We start from the raw sequence: 22,393 nt of genomic DNA, 5'->3' as shown, positions 1-22,393 counted from the left end.
ACTATGTAGATCAACACTCCTACACTGAGACACTTTATGAATACTGACCCTGATGTAACAACCAAAACACAGATCAAAACATAACAAGAAGTAAAATGATACATTACCCTCAATTATATGACTAATGACTAAAAACAAATAACCAGAAACTATATTTCAAGATATTGTCAACAGTACTTACAGAGTGAAGTGAAGGGGAGAGGTCTTGTACAGTGAGTCAACTTACTGGTAGTGAGTGGGATCTGCTAGTAAGTGTCAGTTCTGTGGTTGATACATATGTAAAGTAGAACACAAGCAGCTGATGCAGAACTGTCCTTTCCTTCCTCTTTAAGACATTAACATGCATGACAATCAGACCAATACATCAGAAAAGAAAGATTACTGTATTAAAATGGGCCCTACATTTTTAAAATTGACAAAATGTCCCCCTTTTCCACTTTTCATTCAATACAGAACCATGTTAACAATATGTTGACTATTCTATATGGAATGTTTATAATATCTTAGAATGTGTTGCCTTGTCCCTCTGAGTTCTACATGGAACAGGTCAAAGTTCCATTTACATTTGGTCAGTTCCATGATGTCATTCATTCTATTCTACAATCACATTCAATTTACACTCCTCATCAGCTGCATCAAAGTGGTACTGAAGGTTCCATTGTTCTGGACTAGAGTTCTCCCTACTGGCATCTCAACATTACTGCAGTGTTCTAGACTAGAGCTCTCCCTACTGGCATCTCAACATTACTGCAGTGTTCTAGACTAGAGCTCTCCCTACTGGCATCTCAACATTACTGCAGCCTCCAGTCCTGATGTCCTTATTCATTTGTGCAGTAATATGAATAGAATGAATGGATACTGCTCCATTAATTCCAGCAATTCCTCCTATATCTCTGCCCACCAGCCTCCTCTGTTGTACAGTACTAGTAGTAGCTTAATCTATCAGATGCATCAATGAACATCACCATAGCCTGCTGTATTGACTGGGTAGTGTGTTGTAGTCTGCTGTCCATAAATAATGCCATTTAGCAGATGCCTTTATCCAAAGTGACTTACAGTTAGTTATATGTGCATATATTTTACGTATGGGTGGTCCAGGGAACAAAACCCATAACGTTGCAGGTGCCATGCTCTACCAACTGAGCTACAGAGAACCATATTCTATAAAGTCTAATGTGCATATATAGATTTCTGATATGATTCAGGAGGCCTGTTAGAGGACAGACAGGAAAGGAGAACAGGAAACTGACAGTCAGTGTGTGCATCTAAACCAACAAAACCACAACCCACCATCACTGTGTCTCATGTTAATACTACTCCTAAACACAACCCACCATCACTGTGTCTCATGATAATACTACTCCTAAACATAACCCACCATGACTGTGTCTCATGATAATACTACTCCTAAAGCTCTTATGAAGCATCCACCAAATCACTCTCACTCTTACTTTCGGCCATTTTCAAAATGTCTCTAGTCCTTAAAATAGCATGTACAAGTCTTTATGTGAAACCCCAGGTACAATACTGTATCAGATTAATATGCAAAAATATATCTACAGAGTATACTGTACATAACAGAAAACCATACAACATACATTCCAATAGCATCGCCATGCACATAACAGGATACAGAAGTTCATGTTTACAAACAAATTACAAAATCTACATATTTTAAGATATCCTCAAGCATACTTACAGAGTGAAGGGTAGACGTGTTGTAAGTTAACTTACTGTCAGTCTAAATAAACACACTGAGTGTGAAGTTTGAGATCTGTGGGTGATAAACTTTGAATGAGTCAGTGTCCATAGAGTTGAATAGAGGGCGTATTTGTTTCAAATCATGTTTTAGCATGGCTAAAGCCATTGAATACACCGTTTCAGTTGGTTTGCCAACTGTCATTAAACTTATGGAAGTTGAAGAAGAAGACATTAACTACTTTAACATGGAAAAAGCCCTCAATGGCACTTCCCATTCTGTTACAGAAGCTGTCATGACAAAGATGCATAGATGTACGTACCCTCTATCCAACTCTATGTCAGGGACCAAGAAGCTTATGCAGAGAGGGCTTCCTTCCTCAGTCACACAGACAGTGTTCGAGAGCATCAAAACTGTGATGTATCATGGGTAAATTGTTACTGACTGACTGATCTATAAATAATATTGAGTAGTTATTCATCATGCAAGGTGATTTGTAGATCTCGACTCGCCTATAAAGTCAGCTGCAATGTTGAACACTCCCACATTTACAAAAATCCCATTCAAGTCACGGGACTGATATTAAGATTTCACATAAGAACATTCTCACATCATGTTCAAATCATCTGTAAGTGACTTTGTTGAGCTTCACAACACATTTTTTTAAACTTTTGAATGATTTCAAAATTATGTGCGAGAAATGCCGCTTATCAGTCACATGACGAATGGGATTTGTGCCACGAATGCTAAAACGTTAGCAAGTGGTAACAGTGCCAGGGGAAAATAAACCAAAGCATGGATTGCTGTCATACCATGTTCATAGACTGCTAAAAGGGTAAGGAAACCAATGTGTCATTTTGTAATTTGGGTGAACCTTCAAGTTATTATAACAATATATTAGCAAGAGAATTGAGGTGTAAGGTCTAGATTTGGTTTGGTGCCATAGCTCTTCAGTCCATGTTCTGTGGTGGTTCTCTTCAGTTCATGTTCTGTGATGGTTCGCTTTAGTCCAGGTTCTGTGGTGGTTCTCTTCAGTCCAGGTTCGGTGGTGGTTATCTTCCCTCCAGGTTCTGTGGTGGTTCTATCAGTCCAGGTTCTGTGATGGTTCTATCAGTCCAGGTTCTGTGATGGTTTTCTTCAGTCCAGGTTCTGTGATGGTTCTCTTTAGTCCAGGTTCTGTGGTGGTTCTCTTCTCTCCAGGTTCGGTGATGGTTCTCTTCCCTCCAGGTTCTGTGGTGGTCGTATCAGTCCAGGTTCTGTGGTGGTTCTCTTCAGTCTATGTTCTGTGGTGGTTCTCTTCTCTCCAGGTTCGGTGGTGGTTCTCTTCCCTCTAGGTTCTGTGATGGTTCTATCAGTCCAGGTTCTGTGGTGGTTCTCTTCAGTCTAGGTTCTGTGATGGTTCTCTTCAGTCCATGTTCTGTGATGGTTCTCTTCAGTCTAGGTTCTGTGGTGGTTCTCTTCAGTCTAGGTTCTGTAATGGTTCTCTTCCCTCCATGTTCTGTGGTGGTTCTATCAGTCCAGGTTCTGTGGTGGTTCTCTTCCCTCCAGGTTCTGTGGTGTTTTTTCCCCCTGGATGGTCTGATACACGGAGGGCTGAGCATCTCTCTGAATAGGGGGAGATTTTCACACTCAGAAAGAGACAGCGACACAGGAAACACAGTATGAGCACTTTACACACTGCTCTATAGCATTCTCTCTCACTTTTTGTTTTTTTATTTTTTATTTCACCTTTATTTAACCAGGTAGGCTAGTTGAGAACAAGTTCTCATTTGCAACTGCGACCTGGCCAAGATAAAGCATAGCAGTGTGAACAGACAACAACACAGAGTTACACATGGAGTAAACAATAAACAAGTCAATAACATGGTAGAAAAAAAGATAATCTATATACAATGTGTGCAAAAGGCATGAGGAGGTAGGCAATAAATCGAATAATTACAATTTAGCAGATTAACACTGGAATGATAAATCATCAGATGATCATGTGCAAGTAGAGATACAGGTGTGCAAAAGAGCAGAAAAGTAAATAAATAAAAGCAGTATGGGGGGGTGAGGTAGGTAAATTGGGTGGGCTATATACCGATGGACTATGTACAGCTGCAGCGATCGGTTAGCTGCTCGGATAGCAGATGTTTAAAGTTGTTGAGGGAGATAAAAGTCTCCAACTTCTACTTTCTGTGTTCATCTCTCTTCTCTGTCTCTGTCTTTCTCTCACTCACCCACTTACCCACTCACACAAACAAACACAAAAACTGTATACATAATAAACACATTAATGAATATGTTATAACATACTTACTGCCAGAGTGTCTGGTCCTCATTTTCAGTGGTGTGTGTGTCCCAGTTAGGGTCAGGATGGACACTGTGGAGAGAGAGCTGTGTCAAGGTAACAGTGAAAATAATAGAAAGAGTAAATAAAAGCAGTAACTTATCAACAGGAAGTTTGTTGATATCATGACCATCTGTAGAGCATCTATCCAGACCATCCAAATAAAGTGTGACTAAAAAACAATATCACTGTAAATCCCTTTATCACTGAGTTTTCACTCTAATACACTGATGGATGAAATCCTATGTTATACAGATGTAAATACAAACCAAGACAATTTTCCTGAAATAAATGGAATTCAACAGTTTAGCTTAATTGAATGTAACTGTACCTATGACAGTCAGAGTGACTCCAGGATCACCACTATATTTCCTTACAGTCTGATCTGTTATAAATTTAAACTTGTAAGTAGCTGAGTCACACTCTCTCAGATCTCTGATCGTCAGGGTGTGACCATTCTTCTTGTTGCTACAGTACATCACATGACCAGTGTAGTCTGGTTCATCACTCAGAGTCACAGGATTCCCCTCAGCATCATGTTTAGCGAACCAGAAGGTAGTTGTTACTGTACCACTGGGATATGTGTAAGAGCAGGACAGCTCCACTGTAACATCCTGACCCAGTAACACTGCTACACAATCACACATTATAGTCATTCTACATTACAGACCCCTTTCCTCACACTAACAGCATTTGTCCATACCTTGTTGCCGTTTTCTACTTGCTGAGTGTGAATGGAAACCACAGAAAGGGCCTAAGTGTTACTCAGTGAGGTGTGAAAGACAACTATTCCAGAAAAGCAGAAGCCCCTAACAGACGATGTCACTGAACACACCAGAATAACATTAAGATAACATTACTAAAACATTATGAATGAGACCATACCTGCTACAGACCAGAGAAAGACCACCAACACACTTCCTGCTGTTCTCAAAGCCATTGTTGCATCTCCCACCCTGCAGTCTTAGAAACATAAACAACAACTCACTCTATAGCTGGTGAATAACTACACCTGATACTTTAAACCAGTCCAGGGTCCATATTCACAAAGTGTCTCTGAGTAGGGGAGCTGATCTAGGACCAGTTTAGCCTTTTAGATCATCATTATATGGACCGGTAGGACCTGATCCTACATCAGCACTCCTACTCTGAGACACTTAATGAATACTGCCCCTGATGTCAAAACCAAAACTATAGGTCAGAAATGTAAGTTAAAGTAATATGATACAGTACACACATATATATTTAATGATCTCGTCAACTTACATAGTGAAGGGGAAAGATCTTGTACAGTGAGTCAACGTACCGTTGTAGCAGTGCATAGAAACAAGAAGTGTGATTTTAGTGATTGACACATTTTGAAAGTAGCCTAGTCAGGGATTTAAGACAATCACATGCATCAGCAGCATGTCAGAAAGGGATGGACTGGATGTACTGCTAAAGACCACATACAGTAGCTATTGTAATGGTTTTCTTCTGTGGAAGGAGAGGACCAAAGCGCAGCGTGATTAGTGTTCATCATGTTTAATAAAAAGACAAACTGAACACTTCCAAAATACAAAAACAACAAACGTGAAAACCGAAACAGTTCTATCTGGTGCAGACACACAAAGACTGAAGACAACCACCCACAAAACCCAACAGAAAACAGGCTACCTAAATATGGCTCCCAATCAGAGACAAACGACTAACACCTGCCTCTGATTGGGAACCATATCAGGCCAAACACAGAAACAAGAAAACTAGACACACAACATAGAATGCCCACTCAGCTCACGCCCTGACCACACTAAAACAAAGAAAATACAAAATAACTATGGTCAGAACGTGACAGTACCCCCACCCCCCCCCAAGGTGCGGACTCCGGCCGCAAAACCTGAACCTATAGGGGAGGGTCTGGGTGGGCATCTGTTCGCGGTGGAGGCTCTGGCGATGGACGTGGACCCCACTCCATCATTGTCATTTCCCGCTTCCGTGGCCTCCTAGGAACGGCGACCCTAATCGACGACCTAGGATTGGCAACCCTACTAAATGGCCCCACTGGACTGAGGCGCGCCTCAGGACTGAGGGGCAGCTCCGGACTGAGGGGCAGCTCCGGACTGAGGGGCAGCTCCGGACTGAGGGGCAGCTCCGGACTGAGGGGCAGCTCCGGACTGAGGGGCAGCTCCGGACTGAGGGGCAGCTCCGGACTGAAGGGCAGCTCCGGACTGAAGGGCAGCTCCGGACTGGCGGGCGGCTCTGGCGGCTCCTGACTGGCGGGTGGCTCTGGCGGCTCCTGACTGGCGGACGGCTCTGGCGGCTCCTGACTGGCGGGCGGCTCTGGCGGCTCCTGACTGGCGGGTGGCTCTGGCGGCTCCTGACTGACGGGCGGATCTAGCGGTTCCTGACTGACGGGCAGCTCTAGCGGCTCGGGACAGACGGGCGGCTCTGACGGCGCTGGACAGACGGGCGGCTCTGACGGCGCTGGACAGACGGGCGGCTCTGACGGCGCTGGACAGACGGGCGGTCTGACGGCGCTGGACAGACGGGCGGCTCTGACGGCGCTGGACAGACGGGCGGTTCAGATGGCGCTGGACAGACGGGCAGCTCTGGCCTGCTGAGGCGCACATTAGGCCTTGTGCGTAGTGCCCGAACTGGTGGTACTGGTCTAGGGACATGCCACTCTGCGCGAGTGCGTGGAGCAGGAACAGGGCGTACTGGACTCTGGAGACGCACTGGATGCCTGGTGCGTGGTGTTGGCACTGGTGGCACCGGATAGACCGGACCGTGAAGGCGCACAGGAGGTCTCGAGCACCGAGCCTGCCCAACCTTACCTGGTTGAATGCTCCCCGTAGCCAGGCCAGTGCGGCGAGGTGGAATAGCCCGCACTGGGCTGTGCTGGCGAACCACGGTGCCTGACCAGTACGACGCTCTCCACGGTAAGCACGGGGAGTTGGCTCAGGTCTCCTACCTGGCTTAGCAACACTCCCCGTGTTCCTCCCCCAATACATTTTTTGGGGCTGCCTCTCGGGCTTCCTTGCCAGCCGTGTTCCCACATACCGCTGGTTCCTCTCTCCGGCTGCCTCTGCTCTCCTAGCTGCCTCCACCTGTTCCCATGGAAGGCGATCCCTTCCTGCCAGGATCTCCTCCCATGTGTAGACTCCCTTGCCTTCCAGAACATCCTCCCATGTCCATTCCTCACGATCTTTCGGCCGCTGCTGCTGCTGCCCGTTACCACGCTGCTTGGTCCTTTTTTGGTGAGTGGTTCTGTAACGGTTTTCTTCTGTGGAAGGAGAGGACCAAAGCGCAGCGTGATTAGTGTTCATCATGTTTAATAAAAAGACAAAGTACTGAGTAAAGAGTCTGAATACTTACGTAATGTGATACTTCAATTCTGTATTTTTTATCAATTTGCAAACCTTCCTATAAACCTGTTTTTGCTTTGTCATTATGGGGTATTGTGTGTAGATTGATGAGGGGGAAAAAAACGATTTAATTAATTTTAGAATAAGGCTGTAACGTAACAAAATGTGGAAAAAGTCAAGGGGTCTGAATACTTTCTGAATGCACTGTATATTATTAGATACTTATATAAACCAGGTAGTTTGTGTCCTGGATGCTGATTGGCTGAATAAGCATTTCATTTCATGTACTGTATATCAGACAATAGAACACTGGTATGACAAAAATATTTGTTTACTTTCTCTTTATGTTGGTAACCAGTTTATAATAGCAATAAGGCCCTTGGGCTTGTAGTATATGGTCAATATACCACGGCTAAGGGCTGTATCAAGGCACTCTGCATTGTGTTGTGCAGAAGAACAGTCATTAGCCGTGGTACAGTATATTGGCCAATATACCACACCCCCTCTGACCTTATTGCTTAATTATACCACTAGTTTGAATATACGGGTCCAGATATACAAGGTCTTCTTGGTTCTGGGTTTGTTGTTATCAGTTCTTCTTGGTTTTGGGTTTGTTGTGTTCAGTTCTTCTTGGTTCTGGGTTTGTTGTGTTCAGGTCTTCTTGATTCTGGGTTTGTTGTGTTCAGGTCTTCTTGGTTCTGGGTTTGTTGTGTTCAGTTCTTCTTGGTTCTGGGTTTGTTGTGTTCAGGTCTTCTTGGTTCTGGGTTTGTTGTTATCAGGTCTTCTTGGTTCTGGGTTTGTTGTGTTCAGGTCTTCTTGGTTCTGGGTTTGTTGACTGTGCTGTAGAGAACAGAGGAGTCCTCCTCAGCTGCTTGTTCCACCCTGGACCTGGAGAAAGAAACAGACGTTAAACTGAAATTGAGTCCCAAATGGCACCCTACTCCCTTATAGTGCACTACTTTAGACCAGTAGTGAACTAAATAGGGAATAGGGTGCCATTTGGAATGCAAGCAAAACAGTTACTCAAAACCCTCATCACATCACATCACTCCTTCATTATAGACATGTCATAGTAACTGTCTTGAGATGTATATTGTAGAGTTTGTAGTTTCAGGAAATGCTGTTTGGCCTGAAGAAAACCCCTGGAACCTTTCAGACATTAAAACTGTGACTTTTCAAAATGTCCACTGTTCCACCATAGTATGAGTTCAATGAAATGTCATTTGAGATGAAGATTTCTCCTTCAACCCTTCAGATAGTGATGGAGGGAGTTCTCAGGGAGCAATTAGGGGTCACTAGGGGTCAACTGTTATGCTTATTTTAATGACATCATTGTCTTCTCCTCCAATAAGCAGCAGCATATGAATGACCTTGATGCTGTCTGTGTTCACAATGTTCTATATAGTATAGACTCTATGTTGTTGTAATGGCAGAATATGCTCACTGGGTGGCAGAACTGAGGAGGTTGAATTTCACAGCAGCGTATTGGACATCTTGGTCCTGTTTCTGTGGTTGATGCAGCTGGACGGTGGAGTACAGAGGCACTTCCTGGTTTTTGGAACGAGAGAAGTGGACGCTGGCGTAGTGAACATCATCCTGGTCGTCTGTGGCTGCTGTCTGTACTGCAGTAGAGGTCATGACCATGACTGAGATGTTGTCATACACTGGACTAGAGTCTCCCTGATGGAGAGAGAGAACAGACAACATAATGAGAAGAAATGTCCCACAAAGCAATACACATAATATGATAATAACAGACTCACCTGTACATTCTAAGATGTGTCTCTTGTGTCAGAGGTGGATTTGGAGGCCTTCTTTCTGTTTTTAAATTAATTAATGAATTTATTCTTGAAAGAATGAATGAATCAATCAATGATTAAGTTAATAAAAAGTGTTAGAGTGAAATAATCGTTAAATGATCACTCACCTGAACCACATGAAGCCAGAGAGACAGAGGATGAGAACCAGAACAACCACTATGATTCCTACAGCTGCAGTCAGAACTGAGGTTTGTTTCTCTAAAAGATAATGTAGATGAAACGAGTGCTGGCATGTTATAAACTGAAAATAAACGTAGTACAGGACAATAATACAATGTTTGTTAAGGGATCTCATCTCAACATATATATAATTTAAAAAAACATTGTAAGCCAAATTATAAATATTAATATTAGTTTGAAACGTAATTTTGTGTTGAAATATTGAAGATGAAACTTCACCTGGTAAAATGATCATCAGAGCTGTAGAGTTCCTAGATCCTCTTCCATTCCAGGCCTCACAGTGGTAATGTCCATTGTCCTTAGACTGGAAGTTACTTATGTTGTAGATCTCTCCAAATCCATTTAGAAAAGTCTCATTTTGAAAGTACCAGGTGTATTTGTCCACAGGTGGGTTGGCATCACTGCTGCAGGTCAGAGTCACTGAACTGCCCTCCACTATTTCACCAGAGGGACTGACTGACACTGAGGTGTTCCTTGGACCATCTGGTGTAAAATACATTGTATTTATTTATAGCAACACTTGTGTTTACATTTTACGGGTGAGTTTGAAATAATTTATAAATTATAATAAATTATTCATTCAGAGCAAAATAAATTCTGAAACAGAATCACTAAAAATAATGTTGACATTGTGGTAATGCACATTCAGGGAAATGGATGTGTCACGATCGTGTGGAGAGACGGACCAAAGCGCAGCGTGATTGGAGTTCCACATCTTTATTTTTAGTGAAACTTAAAATAAACCAAGAAACAAACAACGATCGTGCAGTACTGAGGTGCAACATGCACTCACTCAAAAACAATATCCCACAAAGCAGGTGGGAAAAAGGGCTTCCTAAATATGATCCCCAATTAGAGGCAATGATTAACAGCTGCCTCTAATTGGGAACCATACAAACCAGCCACATAGAAAATAAATGACTAGAACACCCCCCTAGTCACGCTCTGACCTAAACACCATAGAGAAACGAGGGCTCTCTATGGTCAGGGAGTGACAGGATGTTACACACAAAAATATTGATTGATAGATATATTTATGTGGAAACAATTTATTTTCAATTCAAGTATCAGCATGATCAGTATATCAAACTGGACATCGAATCCTCCAATGTACTTACATGTGACAGTGAGAGTCTCTTCAGCAGAGGGGAGATCCTCATGGCCTTTTACAGCACAGGAGTATCTGCCTGTATCCTCACTGCTGACTGAGAATAGGTTATAGACAGGAGAGTAGGTGTTGCTGTTTGGTATAGGCTGTCCATTCTTATACCACCTGAAGGCTGTGATGGGGTCCAGTCTACAGTTGGTTCTACATGTCAGTGTGACATTCTCCCTCTCTGACACAGATGTAGGATCCATCTTCAACACAACATCTAGAGTAAAAGGAACCAAATCATTATTCTCCTCCTATATATGTCCTCTTATGAGAAATATTATTTCTTTTTTTTTTGTTACATAACACTGCCGTGTCTGTATGACTGCCCTTAAATAAGGTAATTACTGTCATTAATTTGATATATTTAGACAGGACAGTCAAGTCTGTAAAAATGTCCACTGTTTTCCAGGAAGTCCTGGGTTCTATAGAATCAATAAAACAGATTAAAACACAACATTCTCATTAGCATACATACAAAACAACACTCACATTACATCTATCTAGATATGTGTCATAGATGTGAGATGAGTGACAGGTTACCTGTGACAGTCAGGGAGACAGGTGAGCCAGAAAACTTTCCTCCAGATGTTATGAATCTGAACCTGTACCCAGCAGAGTCACTCAATCTCAGGTCTGTGATTCTCAGGGTACAGTCACTCTTCTTATCCCCAAGGTACTCTATATGACCCTCATACCCTGGCACTGAGCTCAGATCTTCAGCATCCATACCAGACCATTTAGTAAACCAGAAAGCTTTTTTGATCTCATGATAACTGGGATATGTGTAAGAGCAGGATATGTCCACTGTTGACCGCTTCAAGGCACAGATCTTCTGATGGGTGTAAGTCAATTTCCAACACTTCTTACCTGAAATACAAGACAATATAACACCTTTATAAAATTCTTAATTACAATATCTACTGTATACACTTATGCTGTTACGTTCCCCAGCAAGAACCTAAAATGTAACCAAAACAAAAGTGGGAATTAATAAAAGAGTCACTGACAAAGACAAAAATGAGACCAGTGGGTTCTGAAAGACACTCATGGGGGTGTCCATTGAAAATTGACTATCAACAACAACTGGAACCAAAAAGACATGAGCGCCCACAACATTTGCCCAAGAAGAGGCAAACAAAATAAAACCCCACATGCCAGCACAGTTGTAACACATACTGACTAACGAGTGACGCCAATCGGGGCACCCCACCTCCAAATATAAATGGGGGAAAAAATCAACAATGTTAAAATCATATGCTGTGAAAGTAACCAGGAAGTAACTATCCCCTCAGCTTTGTAGTTTTTAAACTTTGGTAGTTATTTTTTCATGGGTCTTCAGTGCTCAAAAAGTAGTGCAATGGTGTACAAGTGCAAAAACGTAATGAAAGGTATCTGGTCGAAGTAAATTCATCCATTGACTGCATTTTCATGAATTTGATTATATATCTTGAAGCCCATTCAACACTGCGTGGCAAAGCATACGGAACTAAAGCAGAAGTGGACGTCACATTCACAGCAAATTAAATAATGATTGTCTGACAACCTGAAACAAATGTTGTATGTAAAAGTCCACACTTACACACTGCAGGAGAGTGGAGATCCTCATGGTCTTTTACAGCACAGGAGTAACTGTCTGCATCACTAAATGAGTCTGAGTACAGGCTGGAAGTGTCCTCCTTTACTTGGTGTCCGTTCTTGTACCAGATGTAGGTGGGGTTGTCAGTCAGAGTACAGGTGGTGCTACAGGTCAGTGTCCTCTTCCCTGCCTCTGTGGCAGGAGTCACCTTCACCTGCAGGTCTGAATACAGAGTAAATGACAACAACATAATTAAACCAATAGTGTATTATGGACTGAAAAAAAAGATAATTAAACATCAAATAGAAATGTATGTATAAACATGATCCAGTGTTACCTGTGACAGTCAGAGTTGTTCCAGGGAAGCTGTATCTCCATCTTGATGTCTGTGTGTTGAATATGAACTTGTACTCAGCAGAGTCCTCCTCTCTCAGATCTGTGATTCTCAGGGTGGAGCGACCTCTCTCCTTCTCTCCAACATACTCCACACGACCTGCATACCCTGGGTCTGTGGTTAGGTCCTCAGGGATCAACTTAACCCTCCAGCTGTCACTCTGTTTATGACTAAACCAGAGTGATGATGTGATGTTATAAAGACTGAAATAAGTACAGGAAATGTCCACTGATGACCCCTTCAAGGCACAGATTCTCCTCTTGGTGTAAGTCACTCTGTTGCAGTCCTGATCCTGGACACCTGAAACATAATGGAATCACATAAGTACATTATACAGTATAATCAGTTATTTTCATAAAAGCCAAGCCCTATCAAATTATACAGTGAGACCAAAAGGATGTAGTACAAACATTCTGTATAAATTCTGTATTAGATTCCATATTAGATTCACACTCACACACTGCAGGAGAGCGGAGATCCTCATGGCCTTTTACAGCACAGGAGTAACTGTCTTCATAGTTACTGGAGACTGGGTCTTTGTACTGGGGGGAGGTGCTCTCATCTAGATGTTGTCCGTTCTTGTACCAGATGTAGGTGGGGTTGTCAGTCAGAGTACAGGTGGTGCTACAGGTCAGTGTCTTATCCTGATGTCCACCAGTCACCTTCACCTGAAGACCTGGAGAATAAACAATATCACTATAAATCCCTTTATCACTGACTTATTACTCTGATACAAAGATGGAAGAAATCCTATGTTATACAGACTATTATACACACACACCACAACAATTGTCAGAACTAATTGGAACTCAAAATAAAAGCTATTTTTTACTTTACCTGTGACAGACAAAGTCACTCCAAGTTTGCCAGTAATTGTCCCTCCTTCCTGATCTGTTAATAATCTGAACCAGTACGGAGCTGAGTCTCTCTCTCTCAGGTCTGTGATTTTCAGGGTACAGTCTTTCTCCTTATCCCCATGATACTCCAGACGACCTGCATTCTCTGGGTCCTGACCTAGATCTTCAGGTTCTACACCAGTCCCCCATTCAGTGAACCAGAAGGTTGTTGTGACTGTATAACCTCTGGGATATGTGTAAGAGCAGGACATCTCCACTGTTGACCCCTTCAAGGCACAGATACTCTGAGTGGTGTATGTAACACTCCAGCCATTCTGCCCCAGTACAACTGAAACACATTCACACAACACAACATTTATTACATGAAACTTAAGCAAAAATGGCTCTCACTAACAGTATTGTTGGTCCACATTTTGTTGCCATAGTTACTGAGTTGGTTGTGAACGGAAACCACAGATAAGCATCTCTCAATGAGCAGTGAAAGAAAACTATATAAAGTGAAGTAGATATGACAAACAGATCAACATAATAACATTATGACTCTTAATAACTTCTTGAGAATACAGGGGGTGCTATTTTACCATTAGCATAATTTGCTCTACAGATTAAACTGCCTCTTATTCAATTATTGCTCTTACTATATGCATATAAATAATACCATTGGAAAGAAAACAATCTCTAGTTTCTAAAACCGTTTCAATTTTGTCTCTGAGTGATACACAAGTCATTTGACAGCACTTTCCCTGACCAAGAAGTAGAATGCAAGAAGTCTATGCTCGCTTCAACGCTCTGCCTATATATGGTCATGACCCCTATGACCAGAAACACACTTCATTCGCCTTCCTCTGGGTGTCAAGAGGACGTCAGAGGAGAAATTCTTTGTTTATCTGGTACTGACGTGAAATAAGACCTATTTCTTTGGCGTGACCGACAACTTCCGGTTTTCTGATTCGCACGAGTTGGAGCTGCGATTGTGTACTGTTTTGCTGGCGTTATGGATGAAAACTATCTCCGTGTCGAATTTTGTTTGATACATGTGACCATATCATCGTAATGTATGTTTTTTCAAATAGTTTAATCAGATTATTTGAATTTTTTCGGGAGTTTTGTGGTGTTCCGTTGTCTGATTTTATTTACGTTTGAGAGATCCGTGCCACTCGACCAGTACCTGTGCTAAATGGAGTGGGAAAGGAACAATTCTGAACGGAACCAACGACTCATCTTGACAAAGGACACTTTGATCAACATTCTGATGAAAGATCAGCCATAGTAAGACCCAATTTACGATGTTATATCATATCTGTTGTGCATGTGAACTGGCCGTGGGCGCCTAGCCGAATCTGCCTGGTATAGCTATGCTAATTTAGCGCTACATTTTGTTTTCGTTATAAAACATTTAATAAATCTGAAATATTGTTTGGATTCACCAGATGTTGGGCTTTCAATATCTGTACGCTGTGTATTTTTCTGAAATGTTTTAAGATGAGTAATTCGTTATATAACGTTGGTCTCTGTAATTGTTCTGGCTGGGTCAGCACTATTTCAGATTGCAGCTGCAATGTAGAACTGTGATTTATACCTGAAAAATGCAAATTTTTCAAAAAAAAAACTATGCTATACCATAAATATGTTATCAGACTGTCATCTTATGAAGTTGTTTCTTGGTTAGTGGCTATATATATTTTTATTTAGTCGAATTAGTGATAGCTACTGACGCAGGAAAAAACTATTGGGAGTAAAAAAATCGTGTCCTTTGCTAACGTGGTTAGCTAATAGATTTACATATTGTGTCTTCCCTGTAAAACATTTTAAAAATCTGAAATGGTGGCTTTATTCACAAGACCTGTATCTTTCATCTGGTGTCTTGGACTTGTGATTTAATGATATTTAGATGCTACAAGTTACTTGTGACGCTATGCTAGCTATGCTACTCAGTGGGGGGGGGGGGGGGGGGGTGCTACCGGATCAGGGTTGGTGACTCGTGAGAAGTTTTAACATTTTAGACATGTTTGTAAATTGAAACACAGGGCAACTAAAACAGTTATGAAAGGGACCACACCTGCCACAGATCAGAAAAAGACCACCAACACACTTCCTGCTTTTCTCAAGGCCATTGTTGCATCTCCCACCCTGCAGTCTTAGAAACATAAACAACAACTCACTCTATAGCTGGTGAATAACTCCACCTGATACATTGAAGTAGAAACTGTAAATGGGGTACAGGGCCTCATTACTGAAAATGAACCAGGCTCATATTGTGTTGTGTTGTATTGTGCTATATGGTTGTCTATGTAAATACTGTCTGTCTGTAAGTCTACTGCACTATGTATGTAATGTGTGTGATGTGTTGCATGTCTGTCTACGTCAGTCTATTTAAACTGACTTGATGCAAAAATAAATTCCTAATATATACAATAGTCATCATCATCATTATAAACAACAACAACAACAATAACTTATTGAACAGATGTGTAGAACTGTAAACACATATTTCTATATCGATTGTTCTGAAGCTGTTTTATTCTCAGAACCCCAAATATAGGAGGATAAATGTTCAATCCTCTACGGTCCATCAAGCTGTACAGCAGCCTAAAGACTGACCACCAGGTTCAATATAGCTCCTATCCCCAAGCTGTGAGGATAAACAGCCAGTGACTCACTCACACACGCACGCACGCACGCACGCACGCACGCACGCACGCACGCACGCACGCACGCACGCACGCACGCACACGCACGCACGCACACACACACACACACACACACACACACACACACACACACACACACACACACACACACACACACACACACACACACACACACACACACACACACACACACACACGTCTGTAGTGAAGGTCCATGAGTCCCATGGAGTCTGTATCAAAGTCTAGAGAGCTGGTTGTTATGGATGTAGAAAAGTTACAACACACATCCTACATAGTATAGATGTCAACCCTACTCCCGATCAGTCTGCTCAAAGGGCCCTCAGATATATCCACTGTGTCACACACACACTCACCCAACAACACCGGGGGAGACTTTGAATACTGGCCCTGATGTAACAACCAAAACACAGCTCAAAACATAACATGAAGTAAATGATACATTGCCCTCAAGTACATTACTAATGACTAAATACAGATAACCAAAAACTATATTTTAAGATATTGTCAAGAGTACTTACAGAGTGAAGTGAAGGGGAGAGGTCTTGTACAGTGAGTCAACTTACTGGTAGTGAGTGAAAACAAGAAGTAAGTGTTGAATCATTATAAAAGCAGTCAGAATACAAGTAGCTGATGCAGAACTGTACTTCCTGTTTAGACATTAACATCCACGACAACCAGACCAACACGCCAGAAAAGGGCTGTTACTGTATTTGAACAGATATTGTGAAAAAGACAAGTCTGGGCATATATTTATTTTATATATTTTTTGTTGTCAATTTTCAATGTGATCTTTATAATACATACAGAACCATGTAAACAATGTGTTGACAATACTATTTATAACATTAACATGTTAATGACCTACCTTGCCCTTCTGAGTTCTGTATATACAGGTCAAAGTTCCATGATGTCATTCAATTAGAACCCATTCCATTTATACACCCATGACCATCACTCCTCACCAGCTGCATCAAAGTGGTACTAGAGCTCCACCTACTGGCATCTCAACATTACTGCAGTGTTCTAGACTAGAGGTCTCCCTACTGGCATCTCAACATTACTGCAGTGTTCTAGACTAGAGTTCTCCCTACTGGCATCTCAACATTACTGCAGTGTTCTAGACTAGAGCTCCCCCTACTGGCATCTCAACATTACTGCAGTGTACTAGACTAGAGCTCTACCTACTGGCATCTCAACATTACTGCAGCCTCCAGTCCTCATGATGTCCTCATTCATTTGGGAAGTAATGGGAATAAAATGAATGGTGTTCCCATCATTCCAGCCATTATAATGAGTCCATCCTCCTATATACCAGCCTCCTCTGTTGTACAGTACTGGTAGTAGCTGAATCAAGGAGAGGCATGATTGAACATCACCATAGCCTGATGTACTGACTGTGTGGTCTATTGTAGTCTGCTGTCCATAAATAATGCCATTTAGTTATCAAAAGCAATGTACAGTCTTTGTGCATATGTTTAAGATATGGTTGGTCACGGGAACCAAAACCATGACGTTGCAGGTGCCATGTTCTACCAATTGTGCTACAGAGGAAAATATTCTGTAGAGTCTAATGTGTATATACAGATTTCTGATATGATTCAGGAGTCCTGTGAGAGGACAGACAGGAAAGTAGAACAGGGAAGTGACACTGAGTGTGTGCATCTAAACCAACAAAACCACAACCCACCATCACTGTGTCTCATGTTAATACTACTCCTAAACACAACCCACCATCACTGTGTCTCATGTTAATACTACTCCTAAACACAACCAACCATCACTGTCTCATGTTAATACTACTCCTAAACACAACCCACCATCACTGTGTCTCATGTTAATACTACTCCTAAACACAACCCACCATCACTGTGTCTCATGTTAACACTACTCCTAAACACACCCACCATCACTGTGTCTCATGTTAACACTACTCCTAAACACACCCACCATCACTGTGTCTCATGTTAATACTACTCCTAAACACAACCCACCATCACTGTGTCTCATGTTAATACTACTCCTAAACACACCCACCATCACTGTGTCTCATGTTAATACTACTCCTAAACACAACCCACCATCACTGTGTCTCATGTTAATACTACTCCTAAACACAACCCACCCATCACTGTGTCTCATGTTAATACTACTCCTAAACACAACCCACCATCACTGTGTCTCATGTTAATACTACTCCTAAACACAACCCACCATCACTGTGTCTCATGTTAACACTACTCCTAAACACACCCACCATCACTGTGTCTCATGTTAACACTGCTCCTAAACACACCCACCATCACTGTGTCTCATGTTAATACTACTCCTAAACACAACCCACCATCACTGTGTCTCATGTTAATACTACTCCTAAACACAACCCACCATCACTGTGTCTCATGTTAATACTACTCCTAAACACAACCCACCATCACTGTGTCTCATGTTAATACTACTCCTAAACACAACCCACCATCACTGTGTCTCATGTTAATACTACTCCTAAACACAACCCACCATCACTGTGTCTCATGCTAATACTACTCCTAAACACAACCCACCATCACTGTGTCTCATGTTAATACTACTCCTAAACACAACCCACTGTCACTGTGTCTCATGTTAATACTACTCCTAAACACAACCCACCATCACTGTGTCTCATGTTAATACTACTCCTAAACACAACCCACCATCACTGTGTCTCATGTTAATAATACTCCTAAACACAACCCACCATCACTGTGTCTCATGTTAATACTACTCCTAAACACAACCCACCATCACTGTGTCTCATGTTAATACTACTCCTAAACACAACCCACCATCACTGTGTCTCATGTTAATACTACTCCTAAACACAACCCACCATCACTGTCTCATGTTAACACTACTCCTAAACACAACCCACCATCACTGTGTCTCATGTTAATACTACTCCTAAACACAACCCACCATCACTGTCTCATGTTAACACTACTCCTAAACACAACCCACCATCACTGTCTCATGTTAACACTACTCCTAAACACAACCCACCATCACTGTGTCTCATGTTAATACTACTCCTAAACACAACCCACCATCACTGTGTCTCATGTTAATTTTACTCCTAAACACAACCCACCATCACTGTGTCTCATGTTAATACTACTCCTAAACACAACCCACCATCACTGTGTCTCATGTTAATACTACTCCTAAACACAACCCACCATCACTGTGTCTCATGTTAATAATACTCCTAAACACAACCCACCATCACTGTGTCTCATGTTAATACTACTCCTAAACACAACCCACCATCACTGTGTCTCATGTTAATACTACTCCTAAACACAACCCACCATCACTGTGTCTCATGTTAATACTACTCCTAAACACAACCCACCATCACTGTGTCTCATGTTAATACTACTCCTAAACACAACCCACCATCACTGTGTCTCATGTTAACACTGCTCCTAAACACACCCACCATCACTGTGTCTCATGTTAATACTACTCCTAAACACAACCCACCATCACTGTGTCTCATGTTAATACTACTCCTAAACACACCCACCATCACTGTGTCTCATGTTAATACTACTCCTAAACACAACCCACCATCACTGTGTCTCATGTTAATACTACTCCTAAACACAACCCACCATCACTGTGTCTCATGTTAATACTACTCCTAAACACAACCCACCATCACTGTGTCTCATGCTAATACTACTCCTAAACACAACCCACCATCACTGTGTCTCATGTTAATACTACTCCTAAACACAACCCACTGTCACTGTGTCTCATGTTAATACTACTCCTAAACACAACCCACCATCACTGTGTCTCATGTTAATACTACTCCTAAACACAACCCACCATCACTGTGTCTCATGTTAATAATACTCCTAAACACAACCCACCATCACTGTGTCTCATGTTAATACTACTCCTAAACACAACCCACCATCACTGTGTCTCATGTTAATACTACTCCTAAACACAACCCACCATCACTGTGTCTCATGTTAATACTACTCCTAAACACAACCCACCATCACTGTCTCATGTTAACACTACTCCTAAACACAACCCACCATCACTGTGTCTCATGTTAATACTACTCCTAAACACAACCCACCATCACTGTCTCATGTTAACACTACTCCTAAACACAACCCACCATCACTGTCTCATGTTAACACTACTCCTAAACACAACCCACCATCACTGTGTCTCATGTTAATACTACTCCTAAACACAACCCACCATCACTGTGTCTCATGTTAATTTTACTCCTAAACACAACCCACCATCACTGTGTCTCATGTTAATACTACTCCTAAACACAACCCACCATCACTGTGTCTCATGTTAATACTACTCCTAAACACAACCCACCATCACTGTGTCTCATGTTAATAATACTCCTAAACACAACCCACCATCACTGTGTCTCATGTTAATACTACTCCTAAACACAACCCACCATCACTGTGTCTCATGTTAATACTACTCCTAAACACAACCCACCATCACTGTGTCTCATGTTAATACTACTCCTAAACACAACCCACCATCACTGTGTCTCATGTTAATACTACTCCTAAACACAACCCACCATCACTGTGTCTCATGTTAATACTACTCCTAAACACAACCCACCATCACTGTGTCTCATGTTAATACTACTCCTAAACACAACCCACCATCACTGTGTCTCATGTTAATACTACTCCTAAACACAACCCACCATCACTGTGTCTCATGTTAATACTACTCCTAAACACAACCCACCATCACTGTGTCTCATGTTAATACTACTCCTAAACACAACCCACCATCACTGTGTCTCATGTTAATACTACTCCTAAACACAACCCACCATCACTGTGTCTCATGTTAATACTACTCCTAAACACAACCCACCATCACTGTGTCTCATGTTAATACTACTCCTAAACACAACCCACCATCACTGTGTCTCATGTTAATACTACTCCTAAACACAACCCACCATCACTGTGTCTCATGTTAATACTACTCCTAAACACAACCCACCATCACTGTGTCTCATGTTAATACTACTCCTAAACACAACCCACCATCACTGTGTCTCATGTTAATACTACTCCTAAACACAACCCACCATCACTGTGTCTCATGTTAATACTACTCCTAAACACAACCCACCATCACTGTGTCTCATGTTAATACTACTCCTAAACACAACCCACCATCACTGTGTCTCATGTTAATACTACTCCTAAACACAACCCACCATCACTGTGTCTCATGTTAATACTACTCCTAAACACAACCCACCATCACTGTGTCTCATGTTAATACTACTCCTAAACACAACCCACCATCACTGTGTCTCATGTTAATATCTCCTAAGCTCTTATGAAGGATCCACTCAATCCTTCTCACTCTTTCTTTAGGCCATTTTCAAAATGTCTCCACAACAATCTATTGCTCTCAGAGCTCTTAAAATAGCATGTACAAGTATTTATGTGAAACCACATTTACAATGTATATCCCACCTTTTGTAGCATAGAATATAGCTCAGTATTTGTGACCCTGAACATGACCCTATTGAATGGAGATCTGGGTATTACTGGCAAACTCTACTGATCATGTTTTAAACATGTAAATTAATAAACTGAGCTAAACTAAACACATGAAACCACAGTCCAGAGTCAGTATTCACAAAGTGTATCAGAGTAGCAGTGCTGATGTGGGATCAGTTTAGCCTTTTAGATCATAATTATACGGACCGTCTGAGACACTTTATGAACACAGGCCCTGATGTAACAACCAAAACACAGTTCAAAATTAACCAACAAGTACAAAGATACAGTAAGTCATGTGATGTATGGCTAAAAACATCAAAACTAAAACTATATTTCAAGATATTGTCAAGTGTACTTACAGAGTGAAGTGAAGGGGAGAGGTCTTGAACAGTGAGTCAACGTACTGTCACTGCATGGAAACAAGAAGTAGTCTACTGTAAGTATTAGTAGAAGCAGGCATAGCCTAAGTGTGAGTTCTGTGGTTGACACATTTTAAAAGTAGTCTAGTCAGGGCATTAACATGCAGCAACAGCATGTCACATAAGGGATGTTACTGTATCTAAATAGAAAATGGTCTAAAGTCAGCATACTGTAGTTACATTTCTTCATTTGAGGAGTGGGCCTACATGTTTTACAAGAGACACAATGTGACCCATTCCCATGACTCTTCATCAGCTGGTACTGAAGGTTCCAGAACAGATGAAAGGGGAGTATCTTTGGTTCCAGTGTTCTAGACTAGAGTTCTCCCTACTGACATCTCAACATCACTGCAGCCTCCAGGCTTCATATGTCCCTA

General features: G+C 41.7%; 2 protein-coding genes across 2 annotated transcripts in view; both read right to left on the bottom strand.

The window, feature by feature from the left end:
• Positions 1–16,600, bottom strand: part of LOC139541483 (sialoadhesin-like) — a gene marked incomplete at its 5' end in the record, with an annotated part of 28,117 nt that extends 11,517 nt beyond the window's left edge. The window contains 9 exons of the mRNA XM_071346168.1: positions 8,817–9,052; positions 9,587–9,870; positions 10,491–10,745; positions 11,069–11,395; positions 12,108–12,326; positions 12,442–12,798; positions 12,956–13,174; positions 13,336–13,683; positions 16,546–16,600. Of these exons, the coding sequence (XP_071202269.1) occupies positions 8,817–9,052; positions 9,587–9,870; positions 10,491–10,745; positions 11,069–11,395; positions 12,108–12,326; positions 12,442–12,798; positions 12,956–13,174; positions 13,336–13,683; positions 16,546–16,600 (2,300 nt within the window). The remainder of the gene's footprint in view (positions 1–8,816; positions 9,053–9,586; positions 9,871–10,490; positions 10,746–11,068; positions 11,396–12,107; positions 12,327–12,441; positions 12,799–12,955; positions 13,175–13,335; positions 13,684–16,545) is intronic.
• On the bottom strand, positions 433–9,386 carry LOC139568015 (uncharacterized). The gene is made up of 5 exons (XM_071389678.1): positions 8,817–9,386; positions 5,295–8,260; positions 4,914–4,991; positions 3,999–4,061; positions 433–3,304 (listed from the first exon to the last, which is right to left on the bottom strand). Exon 2 carries the CDS (start codon positions 7,334–7,336, stop codon positions 6,086–6,088), a length of 1,251 nt encoding a protein of 416 aa, XP_071245779.1. The 5' UTR covers positions 7,337–8,260; positions 8,817–9,386; the 3' UTR covers positions 433–3,304; positions 3,999–4,061; positions 4,914–4,991; positions 5,295–6,085.
• Positions 16,601–22,393: the final 5,793 nt, after the last annotated feature.

The sequence above is a fragment of the Salvelinus alpinus genome, chromosome 2 (genome assembly GCF_045679555.1).
Source record: "Salvelinus alpinus chromosome 2, SLU_Salpinus.1, whole genome shotgun sequence".
In the NCBI taxonomy this organism is placed as follows: domain Eukaryota; kingdom Metazoa; phylum Chordata; class Actinopteri; order Salmoniformes; family Salmonidae; genus Salvelinus; species Salvelinus alpinus.
This window is presented reverse-complemented; position numbering and strand designations above follow the sequence as displayed.